The 17978-nt window shown below is 49.6% G+C and overlaps 1 protein-coding gene and 6 non-coding genes across 12 annotated transcripts; all 7 read left to right on the top strand.

The window, feature by feature from the left end:
- The first annotated feature begins 1465 nt into the window (after positions 1–1465).
- LOC120399334 (SCAN domain-containing protein 3-like) lies at positions 1466–17077 on the top strand. Of its 6 annotated transcripts, none has more exons than XM_039527523.1 (12): positions 1466–1535; positions 5276–5336; positions 6667–6730; positions 7641–7708; positions 8429–8496; positions 9163–9230; positions 9968–10035; positions 10697–10764; positions 11502–11569; positions 12224–12284; positions 13021–13088; positions 14602–17077. In XM_039527523.1, exon 12 carries the CDS (start codon positions 14681–14683, stop codon positions 16670–16672), a length of 1992 nt encoding a protein of 663 aa, XP_039383457.1. In that variant the 5' UTR covers positions 1466–1535; positions 5276–5336; positions 6667–6730; positions 7641–7708; positions 8429–8496; positions 9163–9230; positions 9968–10035; positions 10697–10764; positions 11502–11569; positions 12224–12284; positions 13021–13088; positions 14602–14680; the 3' UTR covers positions 16673–17077. The 6 variants fall into 6 exon arrangements, with proteins under 6 accessions (XP_039383457.1, XP_039383458.1, XP_039383461.1 ...); XM_039527524.1 differs by having other exon boundaries at positions 6667–6734; XM_039527525.1 differs by lacking the exon at positions 1466–1535 and adding an exon at positions 1556–1671.
- On the top strand, positions 5422–5556 carry LOC120399731. The gene has a single exon (XR_005595329.1). It is a non-coding gene; the product is annotated as a small nucleolar RNA SNORA9 (small nucleolar RNA).
- LOC120399735 lies at positions 7794–7928 on the top strand. The gene has a single exon (XR_005595333.1). It is a non-coding gene; the product is annotated as a small nucleolar RNA SNORA9 (small nucleolar RNA).
- On the top strand, positions 9316–9450 carry LOC120399734. Its single transcript, XR_005595332.1, has one exon. It is a non-coding gene; the product is annotated as a small nucleolar RNA SNORA9 (small nucleolar RNA).
- LOC120399732 lies at positions 10850–10984 on the top strand. Its single transcript, XR_005595330.1, has one exon. It is a non-coding gene; the product is annotated as a small nucleolar RNA SNORA9 (small nucleolar RNA).
- Positions 12370–12504, top strand: LOC120399736. Its single transcript, XR_005595334.1, has one exon. It is a non-coding gene; the product is annotated as a small nucleolar RNA SNORA9 (small nucleolar RNA).
- On the top strand, positions 14075–14212 carry LOC120399733. The gene has a single exon (XR_005595331.1). It is a non-coding gene; the product is annotated as a small nucleolar RNA SNORA9 (small nucleolar RNA).
- Positions 17078–17978: the final 901 nt, after the last annotated feature.

Here is a 17978-nt window from a genome sequence, read left to right as displayed (position 1 = left end):
GACAGCTACTCTACTGGCTGCTTGCCTGAGTCGCCCTGCTCCAGCTGTCATACCCCCACACAAGCCCCACGGTCTCCTACAGGGGCCTTCCCCGCAACCAGCTTAGCCACTTGCTGGCTTTTAGAATCACCTGCTCTCTCGCCGATCTCAGTCTCAGCTGAGAGGCAGTTTGTCCCTCACAGGTGAGGCTGTGCCCAGCTCCCCTTACAGGGCCAGCCACCCTGTGACCCCGGGGAATTACTTTGCAAAAGTACTGCCCTTTGCCTTCAGTAAATGTGATGGGTTGCATGGCTCAGCAACTGTCCAAGCCAAAGCCACATAGGAACTGTTGCCAATTCGCACACTTTGATCACGAGTCTTATGATATTTGGTGGCATGTGATTATCGGAGAATTTCAGATTTTGTTTTTAAAAGTCTAGCAGATAAAAGCTTGCCACTATGAACCCTGAAAGCTCAAAAAAACAGACACCTTGTTAAAAAAAACATGATTTTTAAGCCAATCTCATGATTTGTAAACCAATGTCATGATTTTTGTTCACTTAAGTTTGGCAATACTGTATAAGGAGCAAAAAAACAGAGGTTTGTAGACCTCTTGTAACCTGCATATTGAAATGTTGGATGAAGTTGATAAAGATAAGTGTAATAAAACCTAACAGTTTTCAGGTTTGAGCTTTTAGTTTGGTTACAGAACATTTATTTAATAGAAGACCACTAGGTGACACTTTGAATGATACAACCAGAGTATGTTGATGCGTTCGTACCCACATTGTGTGTATTTTACGCAGTGTGGTAGCCATGTCGGTCCCAAGATATTACAGAGCTAAGGTGAGTGAGGTAACATCTTTCATCGGACCAACTTCTGTTGGTAAGAGAGAGAAGCTTTTGAGCTTCCACAGAGCTCTTCTTCGGGTCATTGTGTGTGTTTGGCACACAGACACGGTGTGTGCACCCGTACCATAGGTGACCATGTAGGTGGAATAAATGTGCACAATAGGTGATTAGATGGTACATGTGTACATGCAGTCACGCGTGGTGCTTGTGGGTCAATTTTGTGTAGGGTGACCAGACGTCCCATTTGGGCTGGAACACAGTAGCGTAGCTGTGGGGGAGAGTGGGACAGTCCCTTTTTTTAATCCCTGTCCTGACTTTTTTGGCAAAAGTGGGCATTTGTCCCATTTCCTCTTGCCAACTTGATCAGTTGGCAACAGCAAATAGGGGTGGGGGAAGTGTCAAAAAAGCAGGATGCGGGGGAACGTGTGGGGGAGGCAGCGATGCCAGTTGAGGGGGGGGAGAGAAGGACTGTGGCGTGGGGGCAGGCAAAGCTTAGGCCAGCAACGACCCCAGGGCAACCAACTGCTCGCCCGAGCCCTGCCTCCTCCTCGCCGCTAGGTGACACCATCGCCCCGCAAAGGAAATGGGGGGCGGAGTTGGGGGGAGGGACGCGCTGATGACGCGAAGCACACGCGGGGGGGCTTAGTGCGCAGGCGCAGACGACATGGCGGGCGAGGTGGCGAGTAGTGGCTGCGGCGGCGCCGGTGAGTTTCTAATCCGCCTCCATCCGGGGCCTGCGCTGCCCTGGGAGCCCTGTGCGGGTGCAGCCGGGGCCCGCCCGCTGCGCTGCGTTGGTGGCGGGAGTCGGGGGCTGTGCCCGGGGTTCAGCCCCACGTGGAGGTGAGAGAAGATTCGGTGCCCCCCCCCCCGGCCATGTGGGGACTACAAGTCCCAGGAGACAGCGTTCCCCACCGAGCCCTGCCGCCGCTGCCGCCGGGGGAGCGGTGCATCTCGGGAGCTGTAGTCTCGGAGAGGCGGCTGCACGTGTGCTGCCGCCGGAGCGGGCCCCTCTCCGCGGGGTCTGACCGTCCCTTCCCGACGGGCACGCGCCGGGCTGGGCAGCACGGGCCTTGCCGCGCCAGGGGCTCCGGGCACGGGGCTGGTGAGGGACCCACGGGGGGACCTAGGGCAGCGGGTAGCTGGGATCGGTGGGGATAGTCTCACTCAAGGGCATCTCCCAGTCGGGGGGGGGATCCTGGTCTAAGCATCCGGCTTCAGCTCTCAGGGTGCAGGTCCCAGCAGCAGGGCCGTCCTTAGGCACAGGCAGCCGCCTAGGGCACCACTAGGTCAGGGAGCCAGGACAGACGGGAAGCAGTGGAGCATGTAAGAGCGGGCTGCTGGGTCCTAGAGAGAGCCAACTGCAGCACAGTCTGAGGGAGGGGATGGGCTGCTGGGGTCTCTGGGAAGGGAAGGGGAGGGGTTGGGGAAGGAGCTCACCTGTGAGTGTGACTCTTTCCCCCTGGCTGAAGTGAGGTGAGGCAGGCTCTGCGGATCTGGAACCAGTATCCTTGTCCCCCATAACATCCATTCTTCTGCCCCATGGAGCACTCCCTCCTTTCTCCCTCCTCCCCAGGAGCATCCCTCTCTCTCTCCTCCCTCCCCTCCGTCAGGGCTGGGTTGGGTGAGGTGCTGGGGGGTAGGTGGGGGGAGGAGGCTGCCTGCTGAGGAATGAAAGTGAAAGTAACTCACTTCAAGGACTGGAATGTCACACAGGGCTGGGCTGGGGTTAGCCAGATGTGTGTAAAATCAGGACAGGGGGTTGGCGTAGGGTGACCAGATGTCCCTATTTTATAGGGCCAGTCCCAATTTTGGGGTCTTTTTCTTATATAGGCTCCTTTTACCCCCCACCCCCTGTCCTGATTTTTCACACTTGCTGTCTGGTCACTCTAGGTGGGGGTAATTGGTGCCTATATAAGACAAAGCACCAAATATCGGGACTGTCCCTATAAAATCAGGACATCTGGATCTGGTCACCCTAGCTGGGGAGCGCCTCTCCCCTGGGCTGGCAGCTGCCAGCGATCCATCTCATCCGGGGGGAGCTGCACTGGGCAGGATTAGCTGCTGTGGCTCCATGGGTGACCTGTCCCTGAGATCAGATGCTGTGCTAACTTCACCATGGTCCGTAAGGCTGGTGGTGGTGCCCATTGGCGTGTGATTGGACCTGAGGGTTTGCTGCTGCTGTTGCCACTCTGCACCCCAAGAGGTGGATTTGGGGGTCTACTGCAGCTGTTGGACCAGCAGGCTGGGGGGTGAGCCAAGCATGAAAGCAGTGCTGTGTTGCCATTTAGATTGTCATTTAACAACTTTGTTTGCCAAAAATTCTTGCTAACAATCCTGAATCCAATTTCAATATTTTTTTTAAATTAATATCTTAGCCAAAAACAGAAAATTAAGTTGTTGACAATTATTAGTGACAGGTTTGGTTTGAGGCAGGGAGTGGGCCAGTTTTCATCAGAGAAACAAAAAATGTTGACTGACTTTCCTATAGCCTGTTACTCCTGATGATAGCCCTCCAACAATTGTAATATGCTCATCTCCTTAATAGTGTATAAAGCAGGGGTCGGCAACCTACGGCACACGTGCCAAAGGTGGCAGGTGAGCTGATTTTTGATGGCACGCAGCGGCAGGCTGAGCGGCTCAGCCCATCACTGCTCTGGGGTTCTGGCTGCTGCCCTATTGCCAGCTGGGATACCAGCCGCCGGCCCCACTCAGCACCTGCTGCTGGCCTGGGGACCCCCAAGGAACCCCAGACTGGCAGAGGGCTGAGCAGGCCGGCTGAACCACTCAACCTGCTGTCAGCCTGGGGTTCCATTCACTCAGCTGGCAGCGGGCTGGGGGGTTGAGTGGCTCAGTCTGCTGCCAGTCTGGGGTGCCGGCAGCACTCAGCCTACTGCTACTCTGGGGTTCTGGCTGCCGGCCTCTTGCCAATCAGGAGCCCAGCCAGCCTGGGTGAGCAGAATCCCAGGCTGATAGCAGGCTGAGGGGGGTTGGCGGCCGGGATCCTGGGTGGCAGGAGTTGGTAGTCAGAACCCCAGACCAGCAGCGGGCTGAGCAGGGCCTGGGATCCTTGTCTAGGATTCCAGTCACCAGTCTCGCTCAGCCCGCTGCCGGTCTGGGGTTTCATTTACTCAGCTGGTAGTGGCCTGAGCAGGACCTCAGATAATAACAATAGTTTATTTATATGATATAGACATAGAGAGAGACCTTCTACAAACATTAAAATGTATTACTGGCATGAGAAACCTTAAATTACAGTGAACTTTGCACACCACTTCTGAAAGGTTGCCGACCCCTGCTATAGACTGACCATATGTTGTACTAAGATTCTCCTGCTTTTTTTTTTTTTCCTGTGAGTCAGTATAGCTTTTGCCAGCCCAGAAGTTGGGCAGCCAATGTTTTACATTTTCACAATGTTTTCTCCAACTTTCATAAAGTAAATACATAGTTAATATGAGTTAAAAAGGCCAGGGACACTTCCTTGTGAAGAATCTGTATAGCAGATCATGCTAGAGCTGTGAAAATGTCAGTTTTTGATGGAACTTTAGAGACAGTGATTTATCATGTATTTTATCATGTGAATGTGCTGCTAGTGCCAATGTCTTTCCAAACAAAAATAAGGCACAATAGGACTTCTGTAACATTTCTGTGCTACCTTAATCTAGATGAGATGATTCTGTGCTGACTTCATTTTGGTCACTTTGTGCTTTACCTAGCAGTAAAACTAGGGTTATATTTTCCCACTGTTTGGAAACCCAGCTTATTAAACTGATTTTGCAGCCAAAAAAGCCAGAAAGATTGCTTTTAATTAAAAACAAATCTTTGTTTCAATACCTCTTCATATAAATTGCCAATAAAATTTTGACAAATTAAAAAAATTATATTATTTGCATCATTCTGTCAAATCAGAATTTTTTCTATAGGGCTACTTCTTTAGTGCTAGTGCATCAGCATTACAGTGTGCTTAATTAAGTTAAACTGGTTTTAATAACGTGAATGTGGCAAGTTTTCCAATACTGTATGCTTATATTTGTGTTGCTAAGAGCAGATTAGGCACAGGGGCACCAGTTTAATAATCTCACCTAGGGCACCATAAATCCTAAGGACGGCCCTGCCCAGCAGAGTGGGTTCCACTGCCTACTCTCCGGGCAGGTCAGCTGATCTCTGTGCAGGTTAATGTGTGCCTCCTTCAGACAGTGCCACAGAACTAACCCTCTCTTGGGAACAGGCCAAGGCTGCTCTGATTCCACCCTTGCCTGCTCCATAGTGTCACTCGCTTTAGGAGTGAGTGATGCACATGTGGCTTGTAAAACACTTTGAGACGACAAGGGCATAAATATCTCAGAAGAATCCTATGACCGACCTGCCTGGTTAAGTAGATTCTACATCGTCTTCCGCTAACTAATCTGACTCTTTTTTTTTCCTCTTCTCATTTTCCTGTTTGTAGAAACGATCTATGGTTGGAGGGGCTGGGCCTGAGGAGTGCACAATGCTGCTGAGCTAGAAAGGTAAAGATTTCTGTGTGTTTGAACTGCATCAAAGAAATTAAACCTCCCATATGAGTCTTCCCCTGTTCCTTTGCCTGCCCCAGGTGAGCAAGCCTTCCAGCATGGCTGGGTCTGTGGTGACCCTGGTCATTCCTGTAGCGCTTGCGAGAGCAGCCCTGAGATGGTTTGAGGCCTCACTCTGCTCCTTTTCAGAGTGAGGTTATAGAAATTTCAGACAGGCCGAATCGCATCAAGGCAGAACCACACAGAGTCTAAAACATGCATGACAAGCCCTTAACCTGGACTCCCAATGTCTGCCCCACCCGGTGATCTGTGAGCATAAGTAGTGTGAAAAACAGTGAGGCACGAACAATGTTTATTACATAAGGATGGTCATACTTAGGTCAGAGAAGGGAGTTACCTTACAGGTGGGGAACCAGTGTTGATGAGGCCAGTTCAGTCAGATCCACGATACCACATCCACCGTGACTGAATTGGCCTTGTCAACACTAGTTCTCTGCTTGTAAGGTAACTCCCTTCTTTTCATGTGCCAGTATATTTATGCCTGGATCTGTAATTTTCACTCCATGCATCTGAAGAAGTGGGTTATTTTACCCACAAAAGCTTATGCCCAAATAAATCTGTTAGTCTTTAAGGTGCCACCGGACTCATTGTTTTTGTTGATACAGACTAACACGGCTACCCCTCTGATACTTTTCTGAACCCTGTAATAGTCTTATCCTTCACTACATCCTCTGGCAAAGAGTTCCACGGGTTGACTGTGTGTTATGGGAAGAAATACTTCCTTTTGTTTGTTTTAAACCTGCTGCCTTTTAATTTCATTCGGTGGCCCCTGGTTCTTGTGTTATCAGAAGGCGTAAATAACACTTCCTTATTAACTTTCTCCACACGCTCATGATTTTATAGATCTCTATAATATCCCCCTTTTTTCCAAGATGAAAAGTCCCAGTCTTATTAATCTCTCCTCATATGGCTGCCATTCCATACCCCTAATCATTTTAGTTGCCCTTTTCTGAACCTTTTCCGAGTCAAATATATCTTTTTTGAGATGGGGCGACCACATCTGCACGCAGTATTCAAGATGTGAGCGTGCCATGGATTTATATAGAAGCAATATGATATTTTTTGTCCTGTCCTTTATTAATGATTCCCACCATTCCATAGCAAAACCTGTTCTACGCCCTCCTTTAGTCTCCTGCACCCCCTTTCATTCTGGATCATTGTGTTAGGATTTGTAGGACAGATCTTGCACTTGTAATTTTTTGCTCCACAATAACATAGAATAAAGTTGCATTTCCGGTGTTACCATATCTTGTCTTCCTGCCTGCAGCTTGTGGCTTCCCTGTCTCTGTGCTGGTCACATGGAAGGGCTCGTGCTATGGAAAGTGGAATTGGTAGGTAAGCTAAAAACCAGACCAGTTCTGGGCTGAAATGTCTGATCTTCTTGCCTCACCCCCCACTCCCAGACGTGCCTTGGAGAAACCAGAGTGTCCCAAAGCCAACACCTGCTTTAAAAGAACCTAAACAAACCCTTGGAGCTTGATGAGCAGAGATGGAGCCATCCAGGGGAGCTATACTCCCCTGAACAAAACAGAGCCTTGCATGTTGATACCTGCCAGAAAACAGGGCAAGGCCATGCAAGGAGTGGGCCAAAAATCCAGCCGTTGTGTTTGGTGCTGGTATTTCTGTTCAGCACATTGTCTTTGGCCAGGCTGCCGAAGCCTGATCTCCGCATCTTACGGGTTAAGCATAGCTGGGTTGGACTGTGGCTGGGTAGGAGATGTCCAAAAGAAACCCCAGAATGGTATGGGCTCAGTCAGAACTCCTGAGTTGGTTTTGAGCAGAGCCCCAGAATGATGCTTTGCTGCATGTAAAATGGGGAGCTGAGGCTTTGACCACTTGGCATGTCCTCAAGGGGTGGGATCATGTTCTAAGCATCCAGCTTCAGCTCTCAGGGTGCGGGTCCCAGCAGAGTGGGTTCCGCTCCCTACTCTCCAGGCAGGTCAGCTGATCTCTGTGCAGGTTAATGTGTGCCTCCTTCAGACAGTGCCACAGAACTAACCCTCTCTTGGGAAAGGCCGAGGCTGCACTGATTCCACCCTGGCCTGCTCCATAGTGTCGCTCGCTTTTGGGTGGCTGCCTGCCTTAGGAGTGAGTGATGCACGTGTGGCTTGTAAAACACAGACGACAAGGGCATAAATATCTCAGAAGCATCCTGTGACCGACCTGCCTGGTTAAGTAGATTCTACATTGTCTTCCACTAACTAATCTGACTCTTCTCTCTTCTCATTTTCCTGCCTGTAGAAATGACCTCCGGCCTATGGTAGGAGGGGCTGGGCCTGAGGAGTGCACAATGCTGCTGAGCTAGAAAGGTAAAGATTTCTGTGTGTTTGAACTGCATCGAAGAAATTAAACCTCCCATATGAGTCTTCCCCTGTTCCTTTGCCTGCCCCAGGTGAGCAAGCCTTCCAGCATGGCTGGGTCTGTGGTGACCCTGGTCATTCCTGTAGCGCTTGCGAGAGCAGCCCTGAGATGGTTTGAGGCCTCACTCTCCTCCTTTTCAGAGTGAGGCTGTTAAAATTTCAGACAGGCCGAATCGCATCGAGGCAGAACCACCCAGAGCCCACAAGTAGCTAATTATTTTTTTGTCAGGGTCCAAATTTCTTGCTCAAGGTCTAGACTCCAGAGGACAGTAAAACAACCAAACAATCCCACCACCACCGACATCACCACCACCAGTAAAGACAAAGATTTGGGGGTCTGTTCAAGAGTGTCCGGCAGTCCAGATTTGGCCTGTTGTCCACCTGTTGACCATCTCTGCCTGAAACATGCATGACAGGCCCTTAACCTGGCTTCCCGCTTTCTTCCCCAGCCATTAGGGATCTGTGAGCATAAGTAGTGTGAAAAGCCCTGATGCATGAACATAGCAAAATCTGATCTAAGCCCTCCCTTGGTCTCACGTTCCGCTTTCATTCTGGATTGTTGTATTAGGAGTCACAGGATGGACCTGGCGCTGGTTATATTTTTGTTCCACATTCACATTTCTAAAGCTGCATTTCCGGCATTACCATATCTTGTCTTCCTGCCTGCAGCTTGTGGCTTCCCTGTCTCTGCGCTGGTCACATGGAAGTGCTCATGCTACGGAAAGTGGAATTAGTAGGTAAGCTAAAAACCAGACATGTTCTGGGCTGAAATGTCTGTTCCTCTCCACACCCCAGCCCTGCTCCAGAGAAACCAGAGTGTCCCAAACCCAACGCCCACTTTAAAAAAAACAAAAAACCCCTTGGAGCTTGATGAGCAGAATGGTATGGGCTCAGTCAGAACTCCTGAGTTGGTTTTGAGCAGAGCCCCAGAATGATGCTTTGCTGCATGTAAAATGGGGAGCTGAGGCTTTGACCACTTGGCATGTCCTCAAGGGGTGGGATCATGTTCTAAGCATCCGGCTTCAGCTCTCAGGGTGCAGGTCCCAGCAGAGTGGGTTCCGCTCCCTACTCTCCAGGCAGGTCAGCTGATCTCTGTGCAGGTTAATGTGTGCCTCCTTCAGACAGTGCCACAGAACTAACCCTCTCTTGGGAAAGGCCGAGGCTGCACTGATTCCACCCTTGCCTGCTCTATAGTGTCACTCGCTTTAGGGTGGCTGCCTGCCTTAGGAGTGAGTGATGCATGTGTAACTTGTAAAACACTTTGAGACGACAAGGGCATAAATTTCTCAGAAGCATCCTATGACCGACCTGCCTGGTTAAGTAGATTCTACATAGTCTTCCGCTAACTAATCTGACTCTTTTTTTTTTTTTTTTTTTTTCTCTTCTCATTTTCTTGCTTGTAGAAACGATCTCCAGTCTGTGGTAGGAGGGGCTGGGTCTGAGGAGTGCACAATGCTGCTGAGCTAGAAAGGTAAAGATTTCTGTGTGTTTGAACTGCATCAAAGCAATTAAACCTCCCATATGAGTCTTCCCCTGTTCCTTTGCCTGCCCCAGGTGAGCAAGCCTTCCAGCATGGCTGGGTCTGTGGTGACCCTGGTCATTCCTGTAGCGCTTGCGAGAGCAGCCCTGAGATGGTTTGAGGCCTCACTCTCCTCCTTTTCAGAGTGAGGCTGTTAAAATTTCAGACAGGCCGAATCGCATCGAGGCAGAACCACCCAGAGCCCACAAGTAGCTAATTATTTTTTTGTCAGGGTCCAAATTTCTTGCTCAAGGTCTAGACTCCAGAGGAAAGTAATAAACAACCAAACAATCCCACCACCAACGACACACCACCAGCAGTAAAGACAAAGATTTGGGGGTCTGTTCAAGAGTGTCCGGCGGTCCAGATTTGGCCTGTTGTCCACCTGTTGACCACCTCTGCCTGAAACATGCATGACAGGCCCTTTAACCTGGCTTCCCGCTTTCTTCCCCAGCCATTAGGGATCTGTGAGCATAAGTAGTGTGAAAAGCCCTGATGCATGAACATAGCAAAATCTGATCTAAGCCCTCCCTTGGTCTCACGTTCCGCTTTCATTCTGGATTGTTGTATTAGGAGTCACAGGATGGACCTGGCGCTGGTTATATTTTTGTTCCACATTCACATTTAATACATTTCCATTTCTAAAGCTGCATTTCCGGCATTACCATATCTTGTCTTCCTGCCTGCAGCTTGTGGCTTCCCTGTCTCTGCGCTGGTCACATGGAAGTGCTCATGCTACGGAAAGTGGAATTAGTAGGTAAGCTAAAAACCAGACATGTTCTGGGCTGAAATGTCTGTTCCTCTCCACACCCCAGCCCTGCTTCAGAGAAACTAGAGTGTCCCAAACCCAACGCCCACTTTAAAAAAACAAAAAGAAACCCTTGGAGCTTGATGAGCAGAATGGTATGGGCTCAGTCAGAACTCCTGAGTTGGTTTTGAGCAGTGCCCCAGAATGATGCTTTGCTGCATGTAAAATGGGGACCTGAGGCTTTGACCACTTGGCATGTCCTCAAGGGGTGGGATCATGTTCTAAGCATCCGGCTTCAGCTCTCAGGGTGCAGGTCCCAGCAGAGTGGGTTCCGCTCCCTACTCTCCAGGCAGGTCAGCTGATCTCTGTGCAGGTTAATGTGTGCCTCCTTCAGACAGTGCCACAGAACTAACCCTCTCTTGGGAACAGGCCGAGGCTGCACTGATTCCACCCTTGCCTGCTCTATAGTGTCACTCGCTTTAGGGTGGCTGCCTGCCTTAGGAGTGAGTGATGCACGTGTGACTTGTAAAACACTTTGAGACGACAAGGGCATAAATATCTCAGAAGCATCCTATGACCGACCTGCCTGGTTAAGTAGATTCTCCATCATCTTCCACTAACTAATCTGACTCTTTTTTTTTTTTTTCTCTTCTCATTTTCCTGCTTGTAGAAACGATCTCCAGTCTGTGGTTGGAGGGGCTGGGCCTGAGGAGTGCACAATGCTGCTGAGCTAGAAAGGTAAAGATTTCTGTGTGTTTGAACTGCATCGAAGAAATTAAACCTCCCATATGAGTCTTCCCCTGTTCCTTTGCCTGCCCCAGGTGAGCAAGCCTTCCAGCATGGCTGGGTCTGTGGTGACCCTGGTCATTCCTGTAGCGCTTGCGAGAGCAGCCCTGAGATGGTTTGAGGCCTCACTCTGCTCCTTTTCAGAGTGAGGCTGTTAAAATTTCAGACAGGCGGAATCGCATCGAGGCAGAACCACCCAGAGCCCACAAGTAGCTAATTATTTTTTTGTCAGGGTCCAAATTTCTTGCTCAAGGTCTAGACTCCAGAGGAAAGTAATAAACAACCAAACAATCCCACCACCAACGACACCACCACCACCAGTAAAGACAAAGATTTGGGGGTCTGTTCAAGAGTGTCCGGCGGTCCAGATTTGGCCTGTTGTCCACCTGTTGACCACCTCTGCCTGAAACATGCATGACAGGTCCTTAACCTGGCTTCCCACTTTCTTCCCCAGCCATTAGGGATCTGTGAGCATAAGTAGTGTGAAAAGCCCTGATGCATGAACATAGCAAAATCTGTACTAAGCCCTCCCTTGGTCTCACGTTCCGCTTTCATTCTGGATTGTTGTATTAGGAGTCACAGGATGGACCTGGCGCTGGTTATATTTTTGTTCCACATTCACATTTAATACATTTCCATTTCTAAAGCTGCATTTCCGGCATTACCATATCTTGTCTTCCTGCCTGCAGCTTGTGGCTTCCCTGTCTCTGCGCTGGTCACATGGAAGTGCTCATGCTACGGAAAGTGGAATTAGTAGGTAAGCTAAAAACCAGACATGTTCTGGGCTGAAATGTCTGTTCCTCTCCACACCCCAGCCCTGCTTCAGAGAAACTAGAGTGTCCCAAACCCAATGCCCACTTTAAAAAACAAAAAGAAACCCTTGGAGCTTGATGAGCAGAATGGTATGGGCTCAGTCAGAACTCCTGAGTTGGTTTTGAGCAGAGCCCCAGAATGATGCTTTGCTGCATGTAAAATGGGGAGCTGAGGCTTTGACCACTTGGCATGTCCTCAAGGGGTGGGATCATGTTCTAAGCATCCGGCTTCAGCTCTCAGGGTGCAGGTCCCAGCAGAGTGGGTTCCGCTCCCTACTCTCCAGGCAGGTCAGCTGATCTCTGTGCAGGTTAATGTGTGCCTCCTTCAGACAGTGCCACAGAACTAACCCTCTCTTGGGAACAGGCCGAGGCTGCACTGATTCCACCCTTGCCTGCTCTATAGTGTCACTCGCTTTTGGGTGGCTGCCTGCCTTAGGAGTGAGTGATGCACGTGTGGCTTGTAAAACACAGACGACAAGGGCATAAATATCTCAGAAGCATCCTATGACCGACCTGCCTGGTTAAGTAGATTCTCCATCATCTTCCACTAACTAATCTGACTCTTTTTTTTTTTTCTCTTCTCATTTTCCTGCTTGTAGAAACGATCTATGGTTGGAGGGGCTGGGCCTGAGGAGTGCACAATGCTGCTGAGCTAGAAAGGTAAAGATTTCTGAGTGTTTGAACTGCATCAAAGAAATTAAACCTCCCATATGAGTCTTCCCCTGTTCCTTTGCCTGCCCCAGGTGAGCAAGCCTTCCAGCATGGCTGGGTCTGTGGTGACCTTGGTCATTCCTGTAGCGCTTGCGAGAGCAGCCCTGAGATGGTTTGAGGCCTCACTCTCCTCCTTTTCAGAGTGAGGCTGTTAAAATTTCAGACAGGCCGAATCACATCAAGGCAGAACCACCCAGAGCCCACAAGTAGCTAATTATTTTTTTGTCAGGGTCCAAATTTCTTGCTCAAGGTCTAGACTCCAGAGGAAAGTAATAAACAACCAAACAATCCCACCACCAACGACACACCACCACCAGTAAAGACAAAGATTTGGGGGTCTGTTCAAGAGTGTCCGGCGGTCCAGATTTGGCCTGTTGTCCACCTGTTGACCACCTCTGCCTGAAACATGCATGACAGGCCCTTAACCTGGCTTCCTGCTTTCTTCCCCAGCCATTAGGGATCTGTGAGCATAAGTAGTGTGAAAAGCCCTGATGCATGAACATAGCAAAATCTGTACTAAGCCCTCCCTTGGTCTCACGTTCCGCTTTCATTCTGGATTGTTGTATTAGGAGTCACAGGATGGACCTGGCGCTGGTTATATTTTTGTTTCACATTCACATTTAATACATTTCCATTTCTAAAGCTGCATTTCCAGCATTACCATATCTTGTCTTCCTGCCTGCAGCTTGTGGCTTCCCTGTCTCTGCGCTGGTCACATGGAAGCGCTCATGCTATGGAAAGTGGAATTAGTAGGTAAGCTAAAAACCAGACATGTTCTGGGCTGAAATGTCTGTTCTTCTCCACACCCCAGCCCTGCTTCAGAGAAACCAGAGTGTCCCAAACCCAACGCCCACTTTAAAAAAAAACAAAAAACCCCTTGGAGCTTGATGAGCAGAATGGTATGGGCTCAGTCAGAACTCCTGAGTTGGTTTTGAACAGTGCCCCAGAATGATGCTTTGCTGCATGTAAAATGGGGATCTGAGGCTTTGACCGCTTATAATACAGTAACTGGTCCCATTTTGGCACTCATCTCAGGAGTGTGTGTTAACCCCAGTGTGCTGGCCAGGTTCCACCATGGGAAATTCCAGGAAGGCACAATGTAAATAAGGCTTTGGCTACACTTGCACTTCAAAGCGCTGCCGCGGCAGCGCTTTGAAGCGCTAAGTGTAGTCAAAGCGCCAGCACTGGGAGAGAGCTCTCCCAGCGCTGTCGTACTCCACCTCCCTGTGGGGAATAACGTACAGCGCTGGAAGCCGCGCTCCCAGCGCTGGGGCTTTGACCACACTGGCGCTTTGCAGCGCCGCAGTTTGCAGCGCTGGAGAGGGTGTGTTTTCACACCCTGCTGCAGCGCTGCAAATTTGTAAGTGTAGCCAAGCCCTAAGCCTGTAATGTCAGTGACGTTATTCTTCCCCCAAACTGTTGTATTGCTGATGGAAATGAGCTGCTGCGTATTAGTGCTGCAGGTAATCACTATATAAAATTCACACCCATGTTTGGGTCTTTGGGGTTCAGATGATGCAGCATAAATGCTGTTGATCATTAGAAGTAGGAATCACGAGACTGCAGCCTTAGTTATGAATGCACTGATCTGTGGCAACGTCCATATGAATAAATATATCAGCTTGTGAGAGTCTGGGTGGCTGATGCCGCTTGCCACAGCATCTATTTCTATTGTTTAAATGGTGCTGTTTTCCTTGAATAAGAGGATCTATTGTGTGCTTGACAGGCCAAGTTCTTTCCCGCAAGCCTTCCAGCATGGCTGGGTCTGCCTCGTGACCCTGCTCATTCCTGTAGAGCTTGCAAGAGCAGACCTGAGATGGTTTGAGGCCTTGCTCTGCTCCCACTTCGGAGTGAGGTTATAGAAATTTCAGACACTCCTAGGCAGCGCACAGGAGCATGGAGATCCCAAAGCAAAGGGCGGGGTGATATTCTTTAGAGTAAATCTGTGGATTGAATCTGTCGGATGGAGTAATAATCCTGAGACGATAGCTCCTTGTGAAAGGATCCTCTGAAACACCATTTCTCAAATGTGGCCACCAGTGGATTTTTTTGCAGCCATGACAGCCTCCAAAGAGCCCCAACAATTGCTGAGATGTTAAGTATTAAAGTTGTCTTGTGAATGCCATGAATCATAATGTGCACTCATGCCCTTCTAAATATTACAGTACAGTGCAGGGAGAACTGAACTGCGTAGGGGTGGTTTTCTTTCAAGTCACAAAGTATATTCATTGGCTAATAACTATGTTTACATGTCGCACTACTGTAGCTCCGTAAGCGGCTATTGGCCAGCATCCTTGGCAAGATCACTGTGTGGTGTTTGGGTAGGTTGAGATTGTTCGTGGCAGATGGCGAAAGAGTTAAAAATAGAAATGGATATCAGAAAGGTTTTCAAACCACCAGTGCCAGAAAATGCCCCTGCATGTGATGCAGAGATGGTCCCGGAGGAGCTACCTGCTGCTAAGAAAAGCAGAACGTGGAAGGAAGAAAATCGAAAATTTCAGGAGCAGTGGGAGATGCGGTTTCTTGTGCTTCTCAAGCCATCCCATTCCACTTCTGAGCAAGTTGCGGTGTGTGCTGTTTGTAAGAAGGAAATTCGTCAAATTAAAATGTACGCAATGCAGCGTCACTATAAGACTCATGCAGAGGAAGTTGAACAGAATTACCGTGGTGAGTTTCAGAGGCGCAAGCTGTTAAATGATGCAAAAACCGAGCTCGAAAGACAACAGCGACTGCCCAGAGATTTCCTGAAGAAAGCAGATCAGATCTGGGTGGCTACTATTAAAGCGGCTCTGCTTTTGGGGCAAGCAAGGAAATCTCTCGACGACGGAGAACTCGTGAAGAAAATTGTTCTGGCCGTTCAACCAGAAAATACGCTTTTCAGAGAGCTACCACTGAGCAACGACACGTTACAGAGGAGCACAAGAGATCTAGCGAACTTTCTACAAAACGAACTAGCCGAGAAAGTCGCAGCGAGCCCTTTCTACAGCCTGTGCTTGGTTGATAGCCTGGATGTCATGAAGAATCCCCAGATAATCGTCTGCGTTCGCTTTTTTGACTCTTCTCACTGTTGTTTTATCGAAGGCGTTTTATGTCAGGTGAGCCTCACAGATAGGCCAACTGGCAAACATGTTTTTCGGTGTGTTCAGGCAAGAATGCAGGAATGCCGGGTTAGCTTTGACAATCTGTGCGGCTTGACAGCAGATGGGGCAGTGGCCAGGCAAGGTGCCCAAGCAGAGGTGTTGAATTGCTTCCAAGAAAGCTGCCCTCAGAAACTTTTTCTGTTTCGCTGGTTTGTCCACCAAGAAGTACTTGCCAGCAAGGCTTCAATGGAAAGTATGGATGAGGTCGAATCCATAGTGAAAAAGTGCATCCGTGCCGTGAACACCAGCGGTGTCAATAAAGAGAGATTGACAACTCTGTGGGCCACGGGCTCTGAGACACACAAGGTGCTGCTGAATAACAACCTGGTCCACTGGCTTAGTTTTAATGACAATGTACAGTGGCTGTTTGAGCTCCGGGGAGAGCTCATTGAGGTTTTGAACACAGTTTCGCCGGAACTGTCCCAAAAGCTACAAGATCCAGAAGTACGTGGTTGTTTGCTCTTTTTGAAGGAGTTTTTACCAAAGCTTGCGTCCTTGAACCTGGAGCTCCAGATACCTCAGCTAACAATATTTGACCGCGTTGAAGTAATTCATACATTCCGAATGACCATCGCTGACATCGTCCAGCAACTACAAGAGAAACGGGACTTTTCCGTTTTTTCTGAGCTTAGTGGGTTTCTCAGCTGTCAGGATGAGCACGTGCAGCGCAAGGTCGGCTCAGCTGTAACCAAATACCTGCGTAGCCTCTTGGAAGATCTTGAAAATTGTTTCAGCGAGGGACACTTTTTCCGTCAGTACACTTTTGTGACGGACCCATTCAGCAATTCTGGTTCAGGGTTTTTGGCAGCAGACAAACTAGCGGCCTTGCAAGACCGATTAGCTTCCTTTGCCTCTTTGGATTTAAGGAATCTCCAGTATCTCATGGTGCACATGCGCAATAATGCAAGGCTGAAAACATACTTCAGTCAGCCCGGTGTTACAGTGCAGCAGTTCTGGCTCAAAGTGTACCTGTCTGAGGACACCTACAGGCCTCTAGCTAAAATTGCTCTGCTTTTCTTGTCCCTGTTTTCAACTACGGTGCTGTGTGAGAGGGCATTTGGTGCACTGCACTGTCTGAAGAGCAAGTACCGAAACGGCCTCACTGATGCTAACCTGGAAGCTTCCCTTCTAGTTTCACAGGAGACCCGAGATCCTGCCGACTTCCCATTCCAAGAGCTGCTGAACTTCTGCAGGTAGTCTGAGCCACACCGTGGCTGTGTTAATGAAATTAAAGTTCTGGGGTTTATCACCCTGTATTGGTAAAGGACAGTACGACAGGATTGTTTGTTACTACTATTATTGCTAGATCGGACTGATCTTTTTTGTCCAGGAAAGAGAACGTTTGCACATATTTGCAGATTTTTTTTTTCATTATTTGGACTTTTAATTATGTCAAGGCATTTTTCAGTGTCGTTCCAAACTGTTGTACAGACATCCACCTTTCACCAAAAAAGACAGGAATGTGCCACGCACCTTATTAGTGTTCTGTTGTGCTGAGCTCCAGTAAAGGATAGAGACGGCTGGGCATTATTTTTATTATTGAGTCTGAAGAAGGGAAGGGGAAGAAAAAAACCCTACATAAATAAATGACAGTGCCTGGGATCTGTGGCTGTGCGTACTTGTTTTTCCTAAAGTTAGTCAAGTGTTTTAGGAAAAATTGTCAGAGTGGCCAGCAGCAGGAGCGAGAGTGGCTGGGATCTAGTGGGAAATGGTTCCCTCCAGTTGCAGTATTTAGGTTTCCCCCTTCCCTTGGGGAAGTTATTCGACAGGCCAGTTGCCGGGAAGCTTGAGCTAGTCCTAGGTCTCTGCACTGCAGTCCGGGAGATCTGCCTTTGATCACCTGTCTCTCGCTTCCTGAGGTGGTGGAGGCAGCACTTCCCCCACATGGGTATAAATTTGGGGCGAGGAGCCAGGAACCTCTGAATTTTAAAACCAGCTGCCTGGCTGACTGTGGGCAGGCCTCTTAGTGTGCCTCGGTTTCCCTTTCTGAACCATTGGGGATAACACTGCTTTTCCGGGGGGGGTTGTGGGGATTACCTGGAAGATAGCTGAGCACCAGCTGTTTCCACTGTAGCAGCCCCTCTGACCTGTTGCCAGAGCACTGTTGAGATGCTGCAGTGTCCTGGCCTAAGTTCCCTCTAAGCTGCGTGGGAGTCCTCTTTCCCTGCCGCAGCCCCGGGACAGCCTACACCCAAACCCCTCATCCCTGGCTCCACCCCAACCCTCTGCCCCAGCTCTGAGCTCCCCCCCACACCTCGAACCCCTCATCCCCAGCCCCACCCCAGAGCCCGCACATGGGGCGGCTCCAGGCCCCAGCACGCCAAGCGCGTGCTTGGGGTGGCAAGCCGCGGGGGGCGCTCTGCCGGCGCCGCGAGGGCGGCAGACAGGCTGCCCTTGGCGGTTTGCCTGCGGATGGTCCGCTGGTCCCGCGGCTTCGGTGGACCTCCCACAGGCAAACCGCCGGAGGCAGCCTGCTTGGGGCGGCAAAATCCCTAGAGCCGCC

The sequence above is a fragment of the Mauremys reevesii genome, linkage group 2, assembly GCF_016161935.1.
Source record: "Mauremys reevesii isolate NIE-2019 linkage group 2, ASM1616193v1, whole genome shotgun sequence".
Taxonomy (NCBI): domain Eukaryota; kingdom Metazoa; phylum Chordata; order Testudines; family Geoemydidae; genus Mauremys; species Mauremys reevesii.
This window is presented reverse-complemented; position numbering and strand designations above follow the sequence as displayed.

What these genes read in the sequence shown, in the direction of transcription:
- LOC120399334 (XM_039527527.1), top strand. Translation starts at nt 14,681, where the DNA reads ATGGCGAAAGAGTTAAAAATAGAAATGGATATCAGAAAGGTTTTCAAA.